General features: G+C 32.2%; 2 protein-coding genes across 2 annotated transcripts; both read right to left on the bottom strand.

Moving 5' to 3' along the window:
* Positions 1–9,964: 9,964 nt before the first annotated feature.
* Positions 9,965–12,060, bottom strand: LOC114737073 (ankyrin repeat-containing protein At5g02620-like). The gene is made up of 2 exons (XM_028924969.1): positions 11,551–12,060; positions 9,965–10,525 (listed from the first exon to the last, which is right to left on the bottom strand). The coding sequence occupies exons 1-2, from the start codon at positions 12,055–12,057 to the stop codon at positions 9,965–9,967; spliced, it is 1,068 nt and encodes a 355-aa protein (XP_028780802.1). The 5' UTR covers positions 12,058–12,060.
* A 1,246-nt stretch (positions 12,061–13,306) lies between these two features.
* LOC114737072 (ankyrin repeat-containing protein BDA1-like) lies at positions 13,307–15,051 on the bottom strand. The gene is made up of 3 exons (XM_028924968.1): positions 14,884–15,051; positions 14,519–14,797; positions 13,307–13,687 (listed from the first exon to the last, which is right to left on the bottom strand). Exons 1-3 carry the CDS (start codon positions 15,049–15,051, stop codon positions 13,307–13,309), a joined length of 828 nt encoding a protein of 275 aa, XP_028780801.1.
* Positions 15,052–17,663: the final 2,612 nt, after the last annotated feature.

Below are 17,663 nucleotides of genomic sequence, written 5' to 3'. Positions count from 1 at the left end.
GACAAATAACTAATTTAATTTTTTTCTTAATCTTCTTAAATTAGTCAACTAGCTGTTATAATTAGGATTGGAAGCAGTAAGTCATAATATTCACAAGTTGTGTCCCCTCCGTCCTAATCAACATGATTCACTTTATATAATTAATTAATTACCTAAAAACATTAAATAATTCATTGACTGCAGATTGTGTCCCCGTACTGCCAATCACATAATTCACCTTTTTAATTAAATAATTAAAATAAATAAATTATTAGCTTGAAACATTTACAACTTTACGTGGTGTGAATTCATTGACTTTATTAATTCAGTACTTCCACCTTTGTGCGCGTCGGTCGTTTTTTTTCATGACACGTCTTTTAAATTGTTTATTGCATTATTTTTTACGCAAATATGTTGGATTAATGATAAATGCATATTTTATAACTAAATAGGTGTAAATTATGGAATATATTTAATTATATTTATGAATAATTTATACTTATCTAATTAGTTTTTATATATCTTTTTATTTGATGAATAATGGGATAAAAAGTTTGTGATAAAATCTACTCATATTCTTCTTCTTCTTTTATTTTTTTTTTTTTGGTAGGGCAATGGTATCCTTTTAGAAGGCAATTATGTTTAAGACACTATCGCACACTAAATATGAATACATCTCCTAACAAAAATTCAAAATTTGATTCGCCACGTTGTAAATCTACTCACATTCTGATCACTAGCTAAAATGTTTCCAGTCCGTATTAAATATATCTCTGTAATATTAATGAATTGATTTATTTTGTAGGAGTCATTTAATAATGAAGAAATTATATTGTTGTCTTAGATTATTGCTTTGTTGGTGTGACCATGATGAATTTTTATAATTATTTCTGTTACTATCATAAACAGATGATCCTAGTTTTTATGATATATTATGATGAAACTTTTGTTCTTTTATTACAAATTTTAATTAGATTTATTTAATAATTAAATCATGCATTATTTTTTTATAATAACATAAGCTTTTAATTATACTTGAATAATTATATATGGTACTGGGGGCTTTTAAGCCTATTTAAAGCCTCCATTTTCAATAAGCTTTTAAAAAAGTTTCATGTTAAAACTTTTAATGGTTAAGACTAAGCCCAAAAAAAAATTGGTTAATCTAATATTTGGTCCCTTAAATTTGTATGAATTTTGGTTCTAGTCCTTAAAATTTTAAGTCATAGGTTTCGGTCCTTCAATTAGTAAAATAGTTCAGATTTTTATTAAATTATAAAGGCCAAAAATCAAAATAAGAAAAATTTGAAAAATCAAAAATTATACTAACTCATTTATACACGAATTCAAGCTCCAGATAATTTAAATTTTAGACATCTATTTCACGTTCAAGAATCTAGTTTCAACCCTAATGTTGTGACCAAGAAAATAATAGTTCCAGCCCTAATATAAATGGTCTTTTAATATAAACATTAATATGAAATAATGTAAAAGTTACAAAAAGTCATAATATTCACAAGTTGTGCTACCCTGCTGTCCCAAACACATAACCCATTTTTTTTAATTAAATAATTAAAAGAATTACATGGTGTGAATATAATTCAGTGGCTCCATTAATTCGATCCTCCCTTTTATGCAGCGGTCTCTTCCAGAAGACTTATTTTAAATTTTCTGCTTTTTTTCCTACATAAATATGCTTTATATATTAGCGAGAAATGCATATTTTAGAATTGAATAGGCATAAATTTTGGAATATATTTAATTAAAGGGTTAAGAATTAAAAAAAATCCCTGGAAATATACAAAAAATTCACCCAATACTATAAACTTTTTTTAGACTCAAATCTACCAATTTAAATTTAAAAAGATTTCAATAATGTCAGCTCTATTAAGATGAACAAACATCTTTTTTTTTTTTTTACACTTGGACCCATGAATTGAATGGGTTTTTTTTCTTTTAACTGGGGTATTTTAGTGCTTTTATTAAAAAATTGTAGGTGTCACTATCAAAAGTGACACTTTAAATTCTGTCAAAGGATTTAGTATATACGTAAAAGAAATTTTAAGTTGACAGTTACATATGCTAGCAGAGATTTGAGGATAAATACACAATTCTATATGTTGTTGATACAAATAACTATACCTATAATGTCTACCCAAAAAATATTGAGAGTATTTTGATACTTTTATTAAAAATTATATGATATTTGATAAACTTTTATTATAAATTTATGGGTATTTTTAACTCTTAACCGTTAATTAAATTTATGAAAATCTTATATCTACTTAATTAATTTTTATATATTCTCCTTTTTAATCAATTATAGGATAAAAAAATTTTGCTTAGAAATCTACTCATGTTTTTTTGAATAAGATGTTCAAATATACTGAAAATATCTATATAGGATCACTTAAATATGAATTTTTTTAATTTTTATATATACTGAAAGTTTATTGGGTTCGTATGGATCAGCGATTAGAAAAGTAGCTTATTATCAATTTAACTTGTAGAAAAGTGAAGTTGGGTAAAAGCTAAATTGGACAAGTTGAATTGTGTTTGGATTGAAGTTCAGAAAAGTTAGTTTGCAAAAGTAAGATTGGTAAAAAGTTGTTTGGATTATGATTGAGTAAAAGTAAAGTTGGTTGTAAAATAAACAAAATGGATATGAGTTTTAATAAATAATGAAACATGATTTAAAAAATAATTTTACATAATACAATGAATTTAAAATAATTTAATCTAAAGAATTGCAATTTAATGAGTGAATTAAATGTTAAAACTTTAAAAAAATTATTAAAAAATATTTTAAATATAAAGTGAACATGAAAAAAAAGAATTGACAATTTGAAAACTTTAGAAAAATCATAAGAAATATTTAAAATCTAAAATGAAAAAAATTTCCAGGAAAAAAGGGGTAAAAATTATGACAGAAAATAACTGAAGAATAAACTCCCTCCCACTTAAACACACGTATATAAACACAGCGTCTCTCTGACCAACATTTATTTGTTTACGATCACACGGATATATTTGTATATATATTAAAAAAGGGATGGGGTCATGGTCAAAAAAAAAAAGTGGGGAATGGGGAGAATTTGACGAGGGAGCGGCATAAATAAGAGAGATATTTGATATTTTAAGAGGAAGATGTTATTAATTTGAAAGAAGGGTTGTGAGGGAAAAGGTACCGTGGGGGGGGATGGACGTGAAGGCAGGGCCATAAGAGTAGGTGCTGGGTGGATGGCGGTACGTGTCGCTTTCACACTGGTGAAATTGTGGCGTGGGGGGCAAGTACTGGGCCCACAAGTGGAAATAAGCTCTTCATATTTCAGAATAATTGCCGCAGAAAATAAGCGGAGAGGGCTTGAAGAAACCAACCCTATTTTCCTTCCCCTTCTTTGACCTCGCCTCCGACAATCTTTTTGGTCCGTAGCAAATCAGCTTCTGCCATGGCCTCACCGCTTTTCACTCCAATTAACGTCCAAAGGAGCAACAGTGTCTCGCTTGATTGACGCTCACTGCCTGGGCGGCTGCATTTTCTCCCTCTGCTTTTCATCAGTTCTCTCCACCTTCCTTCCTTCTTTTCGTTTTGCTCTCTCACTCTTCATTCCTTCCTAAATCTTATAATATTTCTTACAAAATAAAAAGAATGTGAACAGAATTCATAACAGAATTCATTTTTATCTTATAATTGATTAACGAAAATAAAACATATGAAAATTAATTCAATTAATTAATAAAGTAGACAATTTAAAAGAAGTCTAGTAAAAAAGACCTATGCGTAAAAATGAGGGAGAATCGAATTAATGAAACCACACAAAGTAATTCTTTTAATTATTTAATTAAAAAGGGTGGATTATGCGTTTTAGAAAGCGGAGACACAATTTGTGAATACTGGGGCTTGTTATATATTTTACAGTAATTGATATTAATGTTTATAATAAATGATCGTTCGTGTGTATTATCATTTTCATGACAAGTCAACAAGTCTTCTCCTTAACCGAACGCTTGGCTTTGCAAAACTTTGCTTAAACTGTTTCATTTCGGAGAATAAGTTATTGGCAATTACCGTATGGGCTACTATATATTTTACATTTGCCCAATTGCCCCGTTGTCAAATTTGTGAAGTGCTCATGGCTTTGATTAGTAATTTTTTCAACTGACTGTGTACTATCTGTGCTATTCAGAATATCATAAGGTTGATTTTATTTGTACAAAGCCTAAGACAAAGGTTTTTTGGCTCACTATTAAATTCCTGAAACATGTCATCTATTTTCTTTCACTAAGGAAAATCCACATGATGTTGAAGATATTTTTTTATCTAATATTTTCTCATCAAAATGTCATGTTATCTTTTTTGCCTCCCTCATATTAACAAGTGAATGTTTAAATATGCTATTATTAGAAGATGCGCGCATATTTAAATCTAAACTCTCTTCTTGAAGGAGAAGTGTTTATCCACGACTGGGCAAATAACATTAGCCATATCTGTATTCTGTATTGAGAGGCATTCCTCTTACCATCTGACATGAAGGGGAAAGATTATAAAGAAATTTTATTTGGGGACATGTAACATTACTTATGGTTTCCATCTTATTACATTAAAAAGTTTATTAACAAGTTGTGAATCGAGACTAATAAGTATTGAACAATAAATAATAAGAAATATACTGGTAATGACAAATTATTTATTAATAAGTTGTGAACTGATAATAACAAACGTTGAATAATTAATGATAAGTGTTGAATAACTAATGACAAAAAATGTATGAGTTTGGAAGCTTTTTTTGTAAAAAATATGATATAATTTTTTTTTAGTTATTTAATTACATTTACAAAATATTATACTATCTCCGGTCCTTAATATAACATCTCATTTAATTTTTATTTTGATTCTAAATATAAGACGCTAATCCACTTTGTCTCTGATATTTATATATTTTTTCCAAGATAGTCCTTGTAATAATGATAGTTCTAACTAATATCCTTGCTTAGTAAGGATATTTTAGGAAAGACACCACCTATTTATTACAAATAACTAATTTAATTTTTTTTCTTAATTTTTTTAAATTAGTCAACTAACTCTTATAATTAGGATCGGAAGTAGTATCAAATATATATATATATTTTTTTTTTAACTGAGATTTTGATTTCTTAGGTCACTGTGTCATTTTCCTCTAGACGAAAGAAAAGTACAATCAAATATTGTTGCCTTGGGGCCTGCGTCGTTACCTATATGTTCTTGAAGCACTCTGGTAAGATTATCATCATTTCCTCTTAAAATTCCATTTCCACCTTGGATCAAAAGGTGGATGATTTAATTTAATCTTCACCTTGGATCAAAAGGTGGATGATTTAATTTAATATTTTATAAAATTATTATTATGGTACTACCTCCGGTCCTAATTATAAGACCCAGTTGACTTATTTGAGGAGATTAAGGAAGTAAGTTAAGTTAGTTATTTGTAATAAATAAGTGTTGTCATTCCTAAAATATCCTTGCTAATTAAGTATATTGGCTAGAACTATCATTATTAGAAGGATTATCTTAGAAAAAAATGCATAAATATGAGAGGCAAAATGGATTGGGGTCTTATAATTAGGACCAAACAAAAAGTCAAACTGGGTCTTATAATAAGGACCGGAGGTAGTATTATATGAAAAAAGAGAGAGGTCGATATTTATTGTTTTAAAAATTAAATCTGAACCATTCTTTTTTTTTTTAATTCAATGGTAAAGATGTGGAAAAGAGAGGATTATAAGAGGATCTGGACATATGTTTTTCGAGTTTACCGCGTTTCGCTCCAAAAAAATCCCATTTGAGATGGATGCAGAAACTGAGAGGAAAGAGCTTGAAGGAGCTAACCCTATCTTCCTCTTCTCTAGTCTCTCTTCCGAAAGTCCTAGTGTCCGTAGCGAATCTCAAAACCTAGATTTCGATTGATTTATGCTTCACTGCATCCTTTTTGAGTATGTTTGGATTGGCGTTGGACAAAACTGACTTATAGTCTAACTGACTTTTGTAACTGAAGTTAGAGTAAAAGTCAATTAGTATAATATGATTTATGTTTGGATAGATGTTTATAAAAAGTCAGTTAAAGAAGTTAAAAGTTGTTTGGATGATTAATAGAAAAGTTAGTTTAGTTGTAAATGACTGAAAATGACATGGACTTTATTGAATAGTAATGTTTGAAATTTTATGTTTTTAATGTGATAATAGTTTAATACATAAAATTATTATGATAAAATATAAATAGTTTATTTGTAAGATTATAAAATAAAAATATTTGTTACGGAGAAAAATTTGAAAACACATTGTAGATAATTAATTAAATATACATAATGGATAAATAAGAATATAAATTAAAATTTATTTAGTCTTTAATTAAAGTAAATGAAGTCACATTACTAATTAGATCATAAGTTTTGCACAATTTTCTCATAAGTCAGTTAGAAAAGTTGATTCAGATTGCGTTGGATAAGTCAGTTAGAAAAGTTACTTTTTCCCATAAGTCAGTTAGAAAAGAAGTCCCATCCAAATAATCTTCTGAGCCACAATAAGCCACTAACCTCAGTTTCACGTTTTCTCATGTATTTTTGGCTTCTCCATCTGCAATCCAAACATAGCCTTTGTCAGTTCCCTTCAGCTTCCTTCCTTTTTTCTTTTTGCTTTTACTCTCTCCCGGAAGCTTCCTCCTTCATTCCTTTAATTTTCACAGGGCATGCGTCTTTTATACCTCTCTCTCTCTCTCTCTCTCTCTAAATTTTTTTCTTATAATATTTCTTAGAAAATAAAAAATAATGTATTTAAATACCCTGAAAATATCTATAAAAAACACCTAACATCTAAAAGTATTTATTAGCTCTTATACACTCTAAAAGCTTATTTTTTATGTAACCGTTAAATCATGTGATTTAACCATTGTCTTTAATGGTCAAATCTAATAATGGCCATGGTATTTTTGTTATGATAATGGGTCTGTTTGAATCAGCGATTAGAAAAATAACTTATTGTCAATTTAATTTGTGAAAAAGTGAAATTGAATAAAAACTAAATTAGATAAGCTGAATTGTATTTGGATTGGAGTTCAGAAAAGCTAATTTATAAAAGTAAGATTAGTAAAAAGTTATTTGGATTATGATTGAGTAAAAGTAAGTTTAGTTGTAAAATAACCAAAATGAGTATGAGTTTTAATAAATAATAAAATATGATTAAAAAAAATATTTTACATAATATAACGAATTTAAAATAATTTAATATAAAGAATTTTAATAAGTGAATTAAATTTTAAAACTATAAAAAAATCTTAAAAAAATATTTTAAATATAAAGTGAACAAAAAAAAAAGAATTGACAATTTGAAAACTTTAGAAAAATCATAAGAATACTTTAAATATGAAATGAAAGAATCTTCAGGAAAGAGGGGGGGGGATATGGCAGGCTATAATTTTAACTTATTTGCAACTCAATCCTTATACTTTAATTCAATACAACTCAATTACTATAATTTTAACTCGGTTGTAACTCAATCCTTATACTTTTAACTATTTTATAATTTAGTCCATCTTTTTATTAGGTATATAATTTTCATTCTAAAACATAAGGACTAATTATAAAATGTGTAAAACTATAGAGACCAAGTTTGCAATAAGTCAAACTTCAAGGATTAAGTTACAACCGAGTCAAAATTATAGAGATCGAGTCAAAGTATGGAACTTGAGTGACAAAAATCTCAAAAATATAAGGACCAAAAGATTAAATTTTTTTTTATATAAAATATGTGGCAGGCTAACCCTACCACTTATTTCATAGTTATTTCTCACAAACCCTGTCCCTTTCTATTCTATTAGGATTATGTAAGAATCTAGTGGTTTGGTCTAAACCAATCTAATCCAAGGTGGTCTGTTTTGGTCCAAATAAGCTCATTAATAAAATCAAACTCAACTGGTTAGTCAAGCTAGACTGAATTTAAAAGCAGACTAAATGACCAAACCATCTGGATTGGTCCAATCCAGGTCAATATTATTTCTTTGATATTTTGTGAATTGAATGTTAATTTTTATTGTTGTTAGAGATTACTATGGATTTATAATTAAATTTTAATGTTTTGTTATGAGTTTGATATGATTATAAGTATTTTTTTGTCTTAATCGTGTTTATTAAGTTAAAGTCTTGCCTTTCATTAAGGGGAAAAAAAAAAGAGCTAAAAAGGATAAATTGAGGTATTGGACTAGTGGATCAAGTCTGGTCTAACTCGACCTCAAATTAGAACCGAACCAGACCAAACCAATAGTTATTTTTTTCAGCCTGATATCTTATCTAAACTAGATTTCTGAGTTGATAACTAATTTGATCTAGTTTGATCTTTGCACATACTTATATTTTATTACTAGCCGCCCTCCCCTAAAGGCAAGCCCAAACTCTCCCCTTGTTAAAATTTTTGTTAAAATTAAAATATGGAGAATATCTTATCATGAATATAATATTCAATATAAACAAGGTCTGGGAGAAACAACCACCCAATTCTCACAGCTCCAAGGGTTTGCTTCTCACCCTCTGGCTTCTTTACGCCTTGTCAGACACGTGTCCTTGGCTTGGGCTTCCCCTTGGATCACCTTCCGGGCTCAAGTGTCTTGGGTTTTGGCAATTATCAGTCAAAGTCATGATTACTTTCAGGCCCATGAACAACTGCAAAGAATCAGTTTAGTGCTTAAAGTGCTTAATAGTATATTAAACAAAATTGTTTCTAATAAAAAGATACCTATACATAACTAAAGTAAAAAAAAAAAAAACGGTTTAGGTAAACTTTGCCAAAGCCAAGCGTGCTAGTTCAAATAAGAGTTCTACTTTCTCAGTAGATGGTTTTTCAGGTTGTACAAATTAATTAAATCTGGAGACACAGCTAAAGGATTTTAAATTAGAAGATAGCTAGGAAGCAACCATCTCGTATATCCACGCTCTAGGTTTGCCTCATTAAATTCCGGCACAATTGAAACCTAAAACTCACCGCAACCGTATTGAAAATTTCTTCATAAGAAAATCAACCTAGATGTAGAGTCTAAGAACTAAAGCCACAATTGTGAATCATAAGCTTGGGTTGAATTTTAATATCAACATGAAACACTTAAACAGAACTCCAGCGCACTTTTTAATTAATAAACAACATATTTCACAGAAATTTAATCTGAAACAAGAGCAAATATTGCTCTTTTCGGAACTTAAATGGAATTTTGAGGAAAACATTGACCGCATGCAGCACTTTTCGGAACAAAACACAACTTCAAGGATTGCAGAAGTTAAATGCCCGATTTAAATTCTCGCCGAACTTAAACTACTACATATGCACTTTTCAGCCCAGAATAGTGGCACACATATACAGTAATTTAACACAGAATCATGCTAGAAGTAATACAGCCCATGTTCAGTGATTCTTGGCTCCAAAACAATTTCTAAGTCTCTCATTTGATTCTTCACGACCATTGCCTGATTTAAAATTTTTGGAGATCTTTTTATAGAAATTAAAATTTGCAAATAAAAGAAAATGCAGGGAAATTAGGCGAAACTAAAATTAAGGTTCTTGTAACTTGAGTGATTAATTAGAACGCAACCAATTAAGGTTTTACTTAACGAAGGAAAACATCCTTGGTCTGTTAAAAATTAATTAGAACAAAGGGACACATAAAAGTCGTAGACCAGTGAATTTTTCCTGGGTGGATTAATTTCTGCGCAGCAATAGTGACTGAATTTTAACATGAGCAATAACAAAATAACTATTAAGATATACATAAAAGTGGGATGCCCCAAAAAAAATAAATCAAGGAAAGTCAAAAAGAAAAGTATTATATTTCTGCTCTTTTCTCCTCACAGTACGTTATAATTTTTATTATGAATATATCTACGTTCTGAACTGAACGCAGTTGGTGAACAGGGATACGCAGAGCCGGGATTCCTCCAGATCGCCATTAGCTTTCCTTTGATCCAAGGTTCACTGATCAGTAAGTAAAAGAGGAAGATAGTAGAAGCCAGTAAATTGCAGCGTAACATATGCAGCATACAAGGTGAAAGCCTCCAGTAACACAACGTAATTGTACGTGACGAATAAATCGAGCAATCGAAGAATCAAAAGGAATCCATGAGCCCCACGTAAACTAGAAAGCAGAAGGAAGATTGATTGGGTGAAGATTATGGAGTTAATCACCAAGAACAATGCAGCTAATGAGGCCAGACAGGTCTTGATTATTTTTATGCTGGGGAATAACACATGATTTGGTGAATAATAGCTCAGAGATATGCAGCTCCAATCTATTTTCGTGTCTGTTTGGAATGGTGTTGAAGGGGGATTTGTCAAACCTTGGTATGACAACGTTATAATTAACGTTGCCTCTACTAAAACTGTATTCTGAAACTCTGCTGACGCTGCTTTTTGTTTCTCTTTATTTTCAGGTGCTTCATCACAGCCATCACTACCATCTTCCACCTCCACCGTTATATTAGTTTCTTCCTTTATCTCATCTTTGTCTTCTTCTTTCCCTTTGTCTAGTATTACCTGCCACCATATTGTATTCATTATACACATTGTTTCATAATCACTACGTTAAAAAAGGGATTTTTCCTTGTATTTGTGTGTATAAAAGAAGTTAGTCCCTTCAGTTCTATATGTACGGGCTAGATGAGTGGTTTGGTTTGATTCAAAATATAAGGGCTCAACCCCCCCCCCCAAAAAAAAACCTACCCGCATGACCGGATTCTTATTATGATGTACTGGCTATGTTGATAACAGCCCAATGTATTAATTATTTATTACAATTTTTTCATTTTACCCTTATTCCATGTTATCGAGTCTTAACGTTTTCTTTAGTGGTTGTAGTAAAAAAAAAATACTGAAAATGACTTATAAATAGGTTTAAGAGATTAAATCATTAAAATAAATAGTATTTTAGGAGGACCGGTGCATTTTTTTTTTTTACAAAAAACTAATTCACCTAATTTTTTCTTAATCGGTATGAATTAGTTTAACTAATCCCTATATATATCTATGATGGAGCGAGTGCCAACAAATACGTAATTCAACCGGATTTGGGGTGTGTGCCTGCCCCTCCCTCGTTGCCCTCTCTGTTGCCCCTTAAATTTTCCTCACTTTCCAAATGTTTTTTTAATTATTAAATTCTATATAAAATAGTGATATTTTGATATCTCATTAGCAAAAAATAGTGCAGTTTTTAATTTTTTACGAGTTTTCAAATACTTTGTCTCTAATTGAAAAAGAAGTTTCATTGATTTTAGAGTGATTTTTTTTCAAAAAAACGTGTGGAAAGTGCAAAAAGTTTAGGGACAAGCATAAGAGGAGTAGCAAACACGCCAAATCCAATTCAACGGGCATATATTTGTACGACCTTGTAACTACTCTGGTGGTTCTACCAGCAAACTTATATATATATATATATATATATATATATATAATATATAAGAGAAGAAGTGGTAAATTTTTTGGTGTATTACCATGAAGTTTTTCTTTGCGGCTGTAAGGTCATAGACAGTCTTGCCGTTGATGTCCTTGGCTTTTTACAGTGCCTGGAAATTCGGAAGCCTTCTGATGCTCTCCACCATCACTTGCACCACTTTAAGTCTATTGGCCTTCACTGCTAAATGCAGAGCTGTCTCTCCTTTTGCTGTTACTTCTTCAGCACATTCAGGACTACGCCTCATCAATTCTTTAACCACCCCAACTCTCCCTCTGGAAACTGCGTAATGCAGTGGAGTCCGACCTTCGTTGTCCTTCAAAAGGCACTGGTTCTTCATCACTTCATCGTCCTCATCTTCAAGCTTCGCCTTCAAAAGCTCTCTTACAGTCTGAACATGGCCTTGTGCTGAAGCCATGTGCAGTGGGATTAAACCTTCCCGGTTTGTGTGCATGGCTAGTGAAGGCATCAGGCTCATAATCCGCTTCACAAAATCCACTCGTCCTGATAATGCTGCAACATGAAGAGGTGAGTCTGCAGATAGGGCTAAAGACGCTTTTTCCAATACTTGAGGATCTTCCTCCATTATTCTGTGCAATGCCATAACATCTCCCACCATTGCAGCTTCAACAATCTCTGATCCATGATTTCTTTTCTTAATGTGATACCATATATTTGCTTGATATTACCGTACCATACAGTCACTCGGTCAGATTTAGAGAATTCCTTGTATTAATATGCATGTGTACCTGTCTCGTGTGTCCGTACATATATGCCTTGCTCTAAGATCAATCTGTCTCCTATTATTCCAATATGCCATATATGTCCGAAGTTAGCTAGTGTCCCCGTCAAGAATTACGTATGTGATAGCTTTTCTTATTGTATTTTTCAGAAAAAAATTGACACAACTTTCATGTGTTGTTTCTTCCACCAGTCAGTGTGAACTCTTATAGTTATTGCTTCCTTTCTATAAGTGTTCTTGTCAGAGAGTTAAGATTGGAATAAATTGAATGCTATTTACTTATACAGCATAATAATTCTGAGTTCAATAATGATTGATATTCCCAACATGCCAATGGTGTATCTGTTTGATAGGATTGGGAAATGTCACTCCTTCCTATCATATCATTGTCATCCAAAAAAAAAATTGTTTTTGGGACCTAATAACTGTGAATAAATTGAATTTTTGGGACTTAAAGCGTGATTCTCCTTTTGTTTTTTTAATCTTCGTCAGTGAGTCGTTGATACTTATAATGTTAGATCACCCGTCCTTTGTTAATAAAATAAGAATATAATATTCAATTTAATGGCAAGAAAAGAATATATCCCTGAAAGGACAAAATTTGAGAAAAGTGAATGAGGTTTAAATTTTAGATTATTTACTTGTTTGGCCAAAAAGATAGATTATTAAGTCGAAGGCAAAGAATATATTAAAGTCATCAGCATAGCATGCATAATCAAAATCAGCAAAAAGTTAGACACCGTATCCATCTGCTACTCACAAAGTAAGCAAACAAAATGCAATGGAAATATGATGAACAAAATAGGGAAATAATTGACTCAATCATCAACAAACTGTAATTTGGATCAAGTAAATTGCAAAATATAGTTTCATGTGATTCTTCTATAACTTAAAAAAGCCTGTCCAGTTGCTATGATTTAACCTATTAATGTTATATAATACGACCTCCAACTCTTAATATAAGATTTAACTTATAGTTTAAATTGCATTACAAATTAGATCATACATTAAGAATCATAGTTAATACTTTTGAGTGCTAAATCCCAACGTGAACAGTTTCACAACATATTGCAACATCATTAGGTTGAGATAGCGTGAGCAGTTGCACATGGATTGTTGTTCGGCCTCAGAAAGTGGAAACCACGATGATGATTGATGTCAAGAAGATCATGGTGTTGAGAAGCAAGAACCAAAAAGCCCACAGGGCTGGACAGTCCTTGAGGTTGTTTGGAGATATCCGACCAAATATCAGGCCAAGGCGAAGGCAGCCCCATTCTACTGCAGTGCCATCTTTGAAAACGAGTGATGGAGGATTTGCCATAGCTTGGTATGTCAGTGTTATGGTCAAGGTGGCCACTACCAGTATTGCATCCTCCTGCAACTGCGATGCATTGCTCTTCTCTTTTTCAGATGCTTTACCGCCATCCCACTCCCCCTCCACGTTTATACGACTTTCCTCTCTTATTTCATCTCTTTCCTCCTCATCTTCTTTCAGTACCCCTAGCACCTGCCACATTCACCTTCCAATCACATATAGAAAGAGTCTAGATGAGATAAGCAAATTCTATTACCTTGTAACGACTCAATATGAGGATATTCTTAAGAAAGGCCACGTGTCAAGAAAATGGAAAAGGGAATGTGTTTATCATGAGGACGTTGCAAATGTGGGAGTGAGTGGTGTAGAGGTGATTACACTATATTAAGGGAGAGGCAAAATGAGAATAGGGTGTGGATGATTTGGATGATCTTTTCTCTGGTCCCATTCTTCGGGAATCTTTTATCTTGGCTCTCTTCGTCCCCGTCAAGCTTCCTCTTCTCTCTTCTCTCTTCCCTCTATTTCCCTGTTAATTCCTCTTCTTTCAATGTATTTTCAGATGCCTGTAATTGTTATAAACTGGATTGAATCTTAAATACATACTTGTCATTCCATTGTGCTGAGATATTACAATTTAGATCGTTACATACCTGGTCCTTAATATAAGAGCTAGTTTGACTTTTAATTTGGTCTTCAATGTAAGACCTCAATTCACTTTATCTCTCATATTTATCTATTTTTCTAAAATAGTTCTTGTGGTAGTTACACATGTTAAATATTCTATCAATTAGTAGTTCTAGCTAATATACATAATGAGTAAGGGTATTTTGGAGAATTCAATTTATGTTTATTATAAATAACTAACTTAACACTTCCTTAATTTATTCAAATTAGTCAACTAACTCTTATATTGAGAAGTGGAGGTAGTACTTTGCTTAACATACACACACCCCTGCAACTCTTTCTTTAATTTGCGGCTGCAAGGTCATAGACGGTCATGCCATTGATGTCCCTGGCTTTTACGAGTTCCTGGAAATTTGGAAGCATTTCGATCCTCTCTGCCAGCACTTTGTTCACAGCTTCAAATTGATTGGCCTTCACTGCTAAATGAAGAACAGTCTCTCCTTTTGCTGTCACTTGTTCCAAGCACTCAGGACAGGCGCTCATTAACTCTTCCATCACTCTCATTTTGCCTTTCCGTGATGCACAGTGCAGCGCAGTCCGGCCTTCGTCATCCTTCGCAAGGCATTGATTCACTCCATCATCGTCGTCAAGCTTTGCCTTCAAAAGTTCCCTCACTGTCTGAACATGACCTTTCAAAGAAGCCAGGTGCAGGGGATCATACCCTGCTGGTTAGGATCTGTGGCTACGTAAGGCATTCGAATCACAATCTGCTCCACAAATTCTGCTTTTCCGTATGGCGCTGCGACATGAAGCGCCGAATCTACAAAATGACCCGAAGATGCTCTCTCCAGTATTCCAGGATCTGCCTCTATTAGGTTGAGCAGTCTGTTAACATCTCCATCTCTTGCAAATTTCACCAACATCTGATCCATCACCTTTCACCAACTCTTCCTCGACTTTTCAACGCGGTTCCGCTGTACGTATTTATAGCCTCACAATATGGCGTTATCGTGTTAATTATAATTTGTTCATTTTAGGATGAACATATTAAGTCATTGGCTTAACTTTTTATCTTGATATATTTTATGTAACCATAATCATCACGGCGGGAACTCGCTGACCTGATAAATGATAAGAAACTAATTTGATTTTTAAAAAAAATGATTGAGCTTACATTGTGTGAGGTCATTGACTTGATTAATATGATAAAAAAATTTTAATAGAGATGGGCTCCATTAATTAATCTAAAGTGTTTGTATCAACTTTACAATGCTGATCAAATTAATATAACTGTTAGGTTTAGTGATAATATAATATATAAACACACACGCAAGCAGTAAAGTCTTGGCCAATAGATAATCATTTTAAACAAATGATTTGTGAATTTATTAATAACCAGAATAAATGATTCAATTAAACAGCGTCATGCAGACCAGACTGAAAAATCGAAATAAGTTCCAACATTAGACTTCAAAAAATTGCTCGGACAAATTAGGTTGGACTAATCAAAACTCCACTCATGTATGTTTATGCATCCCTCAATCATGCATGTGCCTGCATCATAAAATGAGACAATTTTTCCAACTTAACCTCATGAAATTTACTAGTCTTTTATAACTGGTAAAAAGAAAAAAGAAGCGTTTTTTTTTTTGGTCAATAACTCTATTAACAACTACCTTATCAGAATTAACAGTTTCATGTCAGTAAATTCAGAACTAATGTTATAATATTTACTAGTCATTTGTATAAGATAGGAACTCTCTGATTTGTGTCAAACCGACCTAGTCACTCTCATCACTTATGAATGAGCAGTAAATGGCCAGGAAATACAAAGAAAGACATCACAGCATTCAATTACCTCTTATTTTAACACATTTCTTTTTTAGATTCACTGGCTATGTCCCTGTGATCCTTCAGATTAAGGCAGTGCTTGACGCATTTTTACGAGGCCTTGATGTGATCTCTGATTAGGGCAGTCCCATTCTATTGTAGTGCTGCCTTCTTTGAGAAAGGTTGATGGAGGACTTGCCCAAGCTTGACAATCAGCTTCTTTTTTTTTTTTTTTTTGTATTCTTCAACTTCACTCCCCTCCCTCTTCTACGTCAATGCTTATTTCATCCCCCTCATTTTCTTCCCTCGGTACCTCTACTACCTGCCGCACTCGTATATATTCCAATCAACATGCATGTATATATAAACACTGAAATATATTTATTAATTACATGCACATATATATTATACTTCTCTTCACACACACACACAGCTGCAAGTTTTTCTTTGCTACTGCTGCAAGTTAATAGGCCCTTTTTCCTTTTTGGTCCGGGCATTTAACGGTGTCTGGAAATTTGGAAGCCTTTTGATTGGCCTCTCCTTTTGCTGTACACTTGTTCCAGGCACTCAGGACATTTGGTGATTAACTCTTCCATCACCCCCATTTTGCCTTTCTACGATGCACGGTGCAGCCCGGTCCAGCCTTCGTCGTCTTTCAAAAGGCACTGGTTCACCCCATTATCATCAAGCTTCGCCTTCAACAGCTCCCTATAGCTAACGGTCTCAACATGACCTTCTAAAGAAGCCAAGTGCAGTGGGATCTATTTATTCTACCGTGCTTGTTTGTTTCTGTGGCTAATGAAGGCTTTCGAGTCACAATGCGGTTCACAAAATCTGCATTCCCTGATCGTGCTGCAACATGAACAGGTAAATTTGCAAAATGAACCGAACATGCTTTCTCCTGTATTGGAGGATCCTCCTTCAATATATTGCGCAGTTTGTTCATGTCTCCATCTCTTGGAGCTTTCACCAAGCCTAGCACTATAAAATAATCACACTTGTGCTTTGTTGATTAATCTCCTACCTCCACTCCCTTTATTTTTTCAACTTAATTTTTAATTTTTTTTTAATGGATTTAATCTTTTTTTTTTATAAGTTGTACTTTGAAAATGCCCGAAAATAAGTTGACGTGTAACTAGCGTGTTATTTATTTATTCATTTTAAGGATGCATTCATCATTTGCTACCAACTTTCCTTAAGATTTGTCAATTAAAATTGATCAACTTTACTTTTTAAATAGATTTTATTTAAAAACAGAAGACTTGTTGACTTGTCACGAAAATAGCACATATATAAATGGTCGTTTAATATTAATATTAATATCAAATAGTGTATATTATATAAAATAGGTTATTATCACTACAAAAAACAAAATTTCAGCAATGACTCAAAATGTTGTTGTTGAAAGTCTTACTTTTAGTAGCAACCTTGAATGTGATTTTTAGCAGCAACTTTGAAAAGTCACCGCTAAAAATCAATTTTTAAAACTATTTACATCATCTTGCTGGGATTCTTGTTAATTGAAGAGTATAGTGCACTTATACGTCCAGATATTCCAGCAAGTATATCCCCAGAGAACCTGCCCAAGTCTTTTTGATAAGACTTCCATTAAATTGTCTAGTATATTAATTATTACCGTACGTTTTACCTAGGCATCTTTGATCAACCCACATTAATTAATATAGGCGGAAAGATATTTTACCTAAATATCTTT

Source organism: Neltuma alba, unplaced genomic scaffold (genome assembly GCF_004799145.2).
Source record: "Neltuma alba isolate B1F8T4 unplaced genomic scaffold, ASM479914v2 tig00013403_pilon, whole genome shotgun sequence".
Classification (NCBI taxonomy): Eukaryota; Viridiplantae; Streptophyta; class Magnoliopsida; order Fabales; family Fabaceae; genus Neltuma; species Neltuma alba.
The sequence above is the reverse complement of the archived record's forward strand: the minus strand, read 5'-3'. Positions and strand labels throughout refer to the sequence as shown.

What these genes read in the sequence shown, in the direction of transcription:
- LOC114737073 (XM_028924969.1), bottom strand. Translation starts at nt 12,057, where the DNA reads ATGGTGGGAGATGTTATGGCATTGCACAGAATAATGGAGGAAGATCCT. An exon ending in GAAGGCTTCCGAATTTCCAG is followed by an intron (nt 10,526 to 11,550) that starts GCACTGTAAAAA and finishes ATATGGTGGCAG; the next exon opens with GTAATACTAGACAAAGGGAA.
- LOC114737072 (XM_028924968.1), bottom strand. Translation starts at nt 15,051, where the DNA reads ATGGATCAGATGTTGGTGAAATTTGCAAGAGATGGAGATGTTAACAGA. An exon ending in CAGAATTTGTGGAGCAGATT is followed by an intron (nt 14,798 to 14,883) that starts GTGATTCGAATG and finishes GGTCATGTTCAG; the next exon opens with ACAGTGAGGGAACTTTTGAA. An exon ending in TTCCAAATTTCCAGGAACTC is followed by an intron (nt 13,688 to 14,518) that starts GTAAAAGCCAGG and finishes TGAATGTGGCAG; the next exon opens with GTGCTAGGGGTACTGAAAGA.